General features: G+C 37.8%; 1 protein-coding gene across 1 annotated transcript; it reads right to left on the minus strand.

Annotated features, from left to right (window-relative positions):
• Positions 1–1,269: 1,269 nt before the first annotated feature.
• Positions 1,270–8,002, minus strand: LOC126789261 (protein ROOT HAIR DEFECTIVE 3 homolog 2). Its single transcript, XM_050515378.1, has 22 exons — positions 7,714–8,002; positions 7,561–7,627; positions 7,369–7,471; positions 7,132–7,202; positions 6,605–6,668; positions 6,440–6,505; positions 6,294–6,341; positions 6,138–6,200; positions 5,939–5,995; positions 5,553–5,711; positions 5,390–5,458; positions 5,220–5,311; positions 5,003–5,081; positions 4,693–4,858; positions 4,101–4,225; positions 3,684–3,946; positions 3,508–3,604; positions 3,247–3,417; positions 3,072–3,176; positions 2,656–2,750; positions 2,454–2,550; positions 1,270–1,810 (listed from the first exon to the last, which is right to left on the minus strand). Exons 1-22 carry the CDS (start codon positions 7,862–7,864, stop codon positions 1,514–1,516), a joined length of 2,505 nt encoding a protein of 834 aa, XP_050371335.1. The 5' UTR covers positions 7,865–8,002; the 3' UTR covers positions 1,270–1,513.
• Between the last annotated feature and the right edge of the window lie 239 nt (positions 8,003–8,241).

Below are 8,241 nucleotides of genomic sequence, written 5' to 3' on the forward strand. Positions count from 1 at the left end.
GCTCCATCCTGCAGAAATTTTAAGATATCTAGATCTTGTTTTCTCTTTTCGAGAATCATCTAGCTCCATCTTTATTATGTGACATAACTGACATCAAAACCGTTGATATCTTACTGCTGAATTGGCAATCTATATTTGTAATCTCCAAATGGATGTATATATACGTGCATATAACATTGCAAATTGTATTATTTCGTTTGCTGTCTTCAAATTGTATTTTGGCTGTTGGAAATTGGTTGTGTACTCGACATTTCTTCCTTGTTTCTGGTATTCTGTTTCCATTTCACTCCATTACCATTGCTTGCACCAGCAATTAGATTCAAATTCATTTGTATTTCTTTATGTGGTGTACATGAAAAAGGGTTGTCTTAACTGCTTTTTCCTGCGTATTATTGCAGGGACTAGGGAGCTAAGAACAGAGCCCCTGAAAAACCCTGAAGCTTGGTACTTGCCTCTAAAAACCTTTAGACCTAATTTATGGGATCATGCTGCATTTGTAATAATTTTAGTTTTGATTTTGCTCTGTTTAAATGTAACCTAATGTGAAGTGTTACACTGTTCCTAGCGTGATGTATTTCTGATGTTTGTTACAGTGTTCCTATCTTTATCAGTGTGGATTGTTGTAGAGATGGACATAATAAGTAGATTTAACATGCATGGGAAACAACAGAAGCTTAAGGCAATGTGTATAAATAGGCCAAAATAACACAGGTGTAGAAGTGTAGAGCCTCACCCATTTACAAATAACGTATGCAGCATGCCATGTGTTTTCTTAAGAATCAGGTGATGACTCATTGGCTTGTTACTCAATCATACAATCATTAGTTGTTGAGCTGTTTTTTTTTTATTGTCAAACATATTGGTTTTGTCCTAATATCACCAAGGAAATACATGTGGGCTTAGTACATGATGTCCCTCCCAGGCTCCCACTATTTAGGGCTGTGTATTAGCGGCGGAATCAGGAACCAAATGCATAGAATTTTTACTTCAAAACCCAGCGGAGGCACATTGATACATGGGGACATAATCCAAACCATGTAAATTTTAAATATACCAACAAACTGTAAAAACAAGTGAACTGTTCCATCCGAGGGCTATCCACTTCAAAGTTCATACTAAGGACGTAACCGTAACCAGTACTGGAATCTTGAAGCCTCCAGATTAGAGCAGAGAAAACGTGTGGTTAGACACCATATCAGTTCTAACTACACCCAAATCTGCTGCAAACATTAACAGAAGAAACGCTTATCCTTTCTTAACAAGGAAAAGTTCCAGAGAAAAGATCAAAAATGACATTTCATCTTTATATAAAGTACATCAAGTCATCAATTTCTATTTTACCTAGAGCAAAAACAACTAAACTATCTAGTAAACCAGGCATTTCGGGAAACACCATTTATTCCATTAACGTTGTAAGAAATAGCAGCAACACTATAGCACCAAGTTGATCATCCTATTTTGAATCTGATACACATGGGACGGATACAAAACTACAAACAACAACAATCCCACATCATTCCATGATTTCCATCTCCTGATTGTTTGTCGCTCGCCTACGCGCCAAGTTAGGGCTTGCGTACTCCATGCCGCTATCAGAAGATGATATATTAGATGACACAGATGACTCAGGAACTGAATTCGTTAGTGGATTTGGTGGAGGTGTTTCACTTCTATAACTTTGAGAAGCAAGAGAAACTGGTTGTCTAGGCGCTTCAGGTGTTGGACGCCCTTGAGCTTCTTCTGCAAGTCGTCTCAGAATATCCATAACAGTGGGAAGAAACTTTGATGAAATGGATAGTATTCCTGAAAGCTGTTTAAGATCAAGCAAAGGAAAGTCGAGTTAGCACCTGGCGAGAAAGAAGGTCTGCAAGGAAATTTCTTTTTATTATAATACAAAACACACAAGGCCATATTATCGAAGGAATACAATGACATTAAATTTAAGATAAAACAAAGTAAGGAGAGTAAAGGAAAAGAACAAAAAAAAAAACAAAGCTTCAGCATTTGCCCCAATATGGTGGCACATTGTCAGTTGAGAGCTCATGACAAGGCAACCTTTGTCTAAGATAATGATGGTCATACCAGAAAAAATAATTTGAATTTGAAAGCTTTATTATTATGCAGAGAAAAAAGCAGCGCTTACACACAATCAAGACATGTGAAAAGAGACTTCACCCAGTGAATGCAAAAGAAATTTCTAATATTTGAATAATAAAGAATATCTTTATTATTGAAATTCCTTATCTATCTATAATGAAAGACTGGAAGAAAATATTTTACACTTCGTGGAACAAGCAGGAACAAACATGTATCGTGTGTTCCCCCGCATAGGGAGCATCTTTTTTCTTAATTTTTTTTTTCTTTTCTTGTCTTGGTTAGAGCTGAATCTCTTTACATATAAGATAACAACAATTTCCTGCAAAACCAGAAAAATATTCGAGTTTAATACTCACAGCGCCATGTCGGAACTCTCCTGCAATGTCCATCTGTACCCATAAGGCCTTTGAAAGTAAATATGCAACAAAAAGAACCAAGAGGTAGAGAGGGTTCCTGTTTCATATGAAGAAAAACAAAACAGTCATTATCAGATAGTCAAGACAATAGGAGTTCCAAGAAAGTTTATATGCTTAATAAACTGTGGAAGAACATAATAACCTTAATAGGAGCATAAATTCGTTGAAACCAAGAAGAATCATAGCCAGAATGGCCCACGGAGGAGGCAACCAGTTGTTACTCCGCTTGTGAGCCTCCTGAAATTACAAAAGGGAATAGCATTATGATTGAAAGTTGGGTCAGCAGACACATAAAGAGCTTACTCAAAATATGATAAGTTCATCTTGGTAGAAAAAACAAGTGTCCGTTAAATAGACCGAACAGTATCAACCAGTTTGCCAAGTAATGGATCAGCAAAGTGTTCACAATAACTGTCCCCACATTTGGAATGTATTCACTAGAAATCTTTTACAAATCACATGTTTACATCATTACGAACAGTTAAAGGAAATTAAGGCCCATTTATAATTGATATTACGTAAGTTAAACATGTAGCGATAAGACATTATAAAATGTACCTGTGCTTGAATAGCTTGAGTGACAGTATACTCGGTTTCTGATTTGAACTGTCTCCACAGTGATTTGCATTGCACTGGCGTAATCAGTGTATCCTTTGAAGAAACCTAATTCAATTTCTAAATGAGAATCCAGTTTAATAATAGAAAGAGTACTTGAACAGAAAAAAATTAGTACCTCCTCCCAAGTGCTTGTTGCAAGAGGATCTGCTAAAGCTCTTATGCTCTTATCTTGTGAGGACAACTCAGTACCTGTCCCATCCATAAGAGAAGAAAAGATAACTTTTTCAATATTATCAGGCTTCTCATCCAAGCGAATAGCAGCTCTAACCGATAAAACCTTGAGAGACTACAAGAACAAGATAATATAAGATAATTATCAGATTTCCACAAATAAAAGATTATAACAAATATCCATTATATATCATTGACTCATTACCGCAGAGCGGGCATCCTTGGTTATGGTTCTAATGTCTTCCTTCCCGGTCCATACCCTAGGCATTGAATCACTGTCATAATTGAAGACTGTTGAAAACCTGAAAATGATAAGAAAGACATAAGAAACATATAGGACCACGAAAAAAAGACCTGAAAATTTAATGACAGCTTTGTTACCGATCCTTCATGTGGATCAGAGCTTTCCCAGCCTCTTCTCTTGCTTTTATCTCCACCACATTTCTCGCATAATCCCTCAAATTTTGCACCATTTTCGCAATTGTTACTTTGTCCAACTCAAAACCAACAACTGCTTTTGAGAACTCTGATACTACAGCTTCAGTCTCACGATTAAGAAGTTTCCTTATTGAAGCCCAGGTATCTTCTCCTCCAGCTTCAAGTAGAGCCCCCACCGGTTCAGTTAAAGAATCTGAGAGTGTTTTCTGCAAGAAAAATGAGGTGTCTTCGTTAAGCTATTTGGGTAACAGTTTCAAAAATCTATTGATTCATATGAAGTTTATGAAAAGGGTGAAAGAAAGCTGGGACCCAGGGCCACCTGCCAGGCTTCATTCCTGCATTTTATATGGAGGGCAATACCTCATAACTGATGTTCAGTTCTGATAACTTTGTACTACGAATAGATGATGCATGTGCTTCTAAATCACGTCGGAGCTTTTCCCGAACTCTTGAAGTATCCCAATTAGCCAGCTGTACTGCAGCATCTGGAAGGACAGAGATGGAAATCTATTGGAGTCGAAGATATTATGGTGTATAGTAATCAGTAAACCAAGCGGATGGCCCTCTAACATATAAGTTGGTTGAAGACACGTAAGAATACCTTATTCAGATATTAAGAAAACATAAAAGACCTTTAAGGTCACTTCACAAAAGATGGTTGAGGGACCAAAAAAGAGTACTGATCATACAAGAATTTTAAAAACTGTGCACACATAGATTAAACAGTCCAGAACTCCAGAACTCAAATTTCCTAGGACATGAGGTAAGGCACATATTCATAGAGTGTTCTCAGCAATAAAGATGGTGATGAATAAACAATTGCATGATAAGAAACAACAAAAGCCATGGGCTTCCATAAATTCGTGGATGATCACCAGCAATAAAATCCCATGCACTTATTCTTTCAATTAAAGAAAAGAAAATCTCTTGATTTTGATAATGCAAACAGTACCTGCACATCCACGGTCAAACTCAAGCGCGCAACCTTCCATACAGGTTCGGACAGATGAGGCAAATCCTTCCCCGTTGTTTAATGACCGCTCCAATCTCACTTTAAAATTTTCCAATGCGTTAGAGCGCAGATGCCCTAGCATGGTAGTGTATGCAGGGAACACAAACTGAAAAGTTTAGATGAAGCAATGTTTAAAATACAGTACGGATGGTAACAAATCCCATTAGACATGTAGAGATTTCTAGGAGCTATCTCAAACTGGAAAGCATAACTAGAATCTGTTATTTAGAAATGTAGAGAGTAGACATACATCCAATGCTCTTGTTTCCAATTGCTGTCGTTTTGAGTTCCTTACACCTTCGTCAAAGTAGATGGCCTCTATGTCATATCTGTGATGTACACAAAATGAAGACAATAGAGTCAGATATAGAGACAATAGAAGCCCATTGAAAACAAAGAATAAAATTTGCATATGCACCGAAAACAAAAACAAGATTAACCACCATATAAACCAGAGTAGAACTTACTCAGAAAGATAGGCGTCTAGAATATAGCTGAGCTGTTTACCAAAACCTGGTACTGGACCACTTTGCACAGCTTCTTCCAATGCCAACCAATCCTACATACGCCAGTTTAACTTTTCACCAATAAGTTTTCACAACTGGAAGCATCTTAGTGGAAAGAAATGGATACCTACCTCATCTTTCGTCAAGTGATTGAATTTCTCATCAGCGATCTCTTCACACCGAACTGTAGCAACCATAACCTGATCAAAGTATATACAGTGCATGTGATTATACATGTGTATGAGAAGTCAAAACCGTGAACCATATTCTGATAGAAAATGAATACTGACAAACCTTGTGAGCAGGAAGATCCAGGTCTTTGTTTTCCTTGATTACTTTCCAAATCTGTTGCGCACTAAATGAAAATCCAGAAGCAGGGACAACACCCCGTCTATCACCAGCAAGCCCTCCAGGAGAAATAGAATGAAAAAAACGCTGGCGCAGTTGAGAAACCTGTGTGATACGGCCATAGTATATAAGAACCAAAGAAAACCTTTACAACTAATAGATTCCATTAAGAATACAGGAATTATTTTCTCTCTTGTGATGAGCAGCTTTAATAAGATCCTAGTAAATAATTATACAGGTACACTGGAGTTGGATCCAACAAGTGAAAGTTTAATGTAATATGGCCAAAATGTATCTGAGATATCATGGAATGCTTATAAAAGAAGTGGTACCTCCTCTTTAAACTTCTCCTCTTTCTCTTCATAACTGGACAAAGCAACTACTTCTACCTTCATATCAAGTAACTCAATAATCAGAAATATGTGTTTTAACTTTTAACCATTAAAAAAAAAAAAGGGTGCGTTAACAAGTAACAACATTATAAAAAACAATGACATCAGAGCAGAGATAGATAGATAGATAATATCTCACCGTGAAAAATTCGCTGAGCGGGGTGCTTTTATGGGCTTGGGGCTTTGGGACTGAATCCCATATCTGCAGAATGTACAAGTTGAGACCGGAGAAAAAACCTTTTAATAGAAACAAGAAATGACAAAAACAGCCTCCTGGAGCTTGGGACAAACTTACCTTTTGTATATCTTCCCTTAAAACAGGCTCCAGATACTCAAAAGGGGTCTAAGCAAAGAGTCAAAAAAAAAGACTGAATTAAAATATAGAACAAGAAAAATAACTTAGGAACGACAAGAGTCGAAACATTCGCACAAATGATCTACCTTTGTTTTATCGCGTATGACAAACAACAACGTTGTTTTACGAGGGCTAAACAAACGCATCATAACCTATGTACATTTAGATAAACAGAATGTCAGTAACAGAGAAGAAATGTTGAAAGTGTTGAATAACCCCTAAAAAACTGGAGATTTTTTTTTAAAAGGTACCTGAAAAACTGTTTTCAGTAAAGGTTTATTTGCAGCCTGCTCACGACCAATATCATGGCACCACCTGTATGTAAAATCCAATATTCCATTTGTTATCAAACAATGATTTAAAAGACATGTGTGTGTGTGTATCGGCCGACATTTCCTGTTGACATGGTTGCTACATCATCATGAGCAAAGAATATATTTTGCTTCAATAAAACTTTGAGGATTCTTAATTCAGATCTCATTTCCCTTTGTTTTCAATGAAAGGCCATATCCAGCTCAGACACTCAATGAGCTTAGCTTCTTTCATAAATGAAGAAGGGGAGAAAAACCATCTTAATACCAACTTTCCACAGGCTAAAACAGATTGCCGGTTCACATCCACTTCAGATAGATGTGGCAATCTTTAAACTCAATCAGACGCCTCAGATTTTTCAGATAATTACAACATTTTTCAGAACAAATTGGAGTTAGAACCCACTGCCAATAAACTGTCCATTTAGATACATATATAGGCTTCAGCATTTCTTAAACAAACTTACATATTAATCAGCACAATGTCCGAAACAGCCAACGCAAACAGAGCGCTTTGTTTCTCGAATGTAGTATCATCCTGAAAAACAACACAATTTGTACACATAGCAAGTAAATCAGCAAACTTTAACTGCTGATTGCACACACATAAATCTCAAAATGTCGTCCGTACTACACATTCCGCAGCTCTGCTAATCTCCAACAGAACTAAAAAACAAGTAAAGACTCATCGAAAATCCGATTACCTCGCCCCTCTCCCTGCCATCAGTACCCTCCAAATCCATGCCTACAGTGCAAGGCTCAATGCCGACACACTTAGCAATCCAAATCCCCTTCGTCGTTTGGCTCCTGTAAAATCAACACATATACACATCAAATCCAACACTTCACCCAAATCCAAATCCAAATCCAACAAAAACAAAACTTGAGATTCTTACCTTCCTCTAAACGCATCCATCTCCCTGAACTTAGTATGAAACAGCTGATTCATCAGAGTACTCTTCCCTGATCACCACAACCAAATCAAAACCAACTTCAATCGAAAACCTAACCAATCAAATCCAAAATTCAAACAAAGGCGGAAGCTTTACCGCTACTCTGCGGCCCCATAATGGCGACGACGGCGTACGAGAGCCCGCAATCGGCGACTTTCGCCTCCTTCACGAACCGGTCCAGCCCGGCGGCGTTGAATCCGCCGTCGCCGTCGATCAGCTGCGTGGCGTAGCAGTCCTCCACCGCCATGGTGATCCGAATCCGGCAAGGCACTAAAGCTAGTGGCTTTAGAGCTCTCACAGCACCGGCTTAGAAAAAGCAAAAGAGAGATGCTTGCTTTGAGCTGAAGCGAAGAAGAAGAAGAAGAAGAAGCGGAATAGAGGGAGTCCTGTCTTCTCTCTTTTTTTCCCTAATTTTTTTAGATTTTAATTTATTTATTTATTTTTCTGGGTTTCGGGGCGATCGTTTGTTGGATTCAAGTATTTATGATTGGGTGGCAGATTTGGATTTGGTGAATGATTGTACATTTTTTACCTTTTTGGAATTTGTTTACCTCCTAGATTCACTGCACTTCGTGTTTATCGGTAATGACCGGAGTAGATTCTGTTTTCACCCGAGAGTCAGAA

This window comes from Argentina anserina, chromosome 3 (genome assembly GCF_933775445.1).
Source record: "Argentina anserina chromosome 3, drPotAnse1.1, whole genome shotgun sequence".
Classification (NCBI taxonomy): Eukaryota; Viridiplantae; Streptophyta; class Magnoliopsida; order Rosales; family Rosaceae; genus Argentina; species Argentina anserina.

Excerpts from the sequence above, each read along its gene's own strand:
- LOC126789261 (XM_050515378.1), bottom strand. The coding sequence starts at position 7,864 with ATGGCGGTGGAGGACTGCTACGCCACGCAGCTGATCGACGGCGACGGC. Across the intron at positions 4,226-4,692 it reads GTTTGACCGTGGATGTGCAG|ATGCTGCAGTACAGCTGGCT; the intron begins GTACTGTTTGCA and ends CTGTCCTTCCAG. Across the intron at positions 3,605-3,683 it reads CTGATCCACATGAAGGATCG|GTTTTCAACAGTCTTCAATT; the intron begins GTAACAAAGCTG and ends TATCATTTTCAG.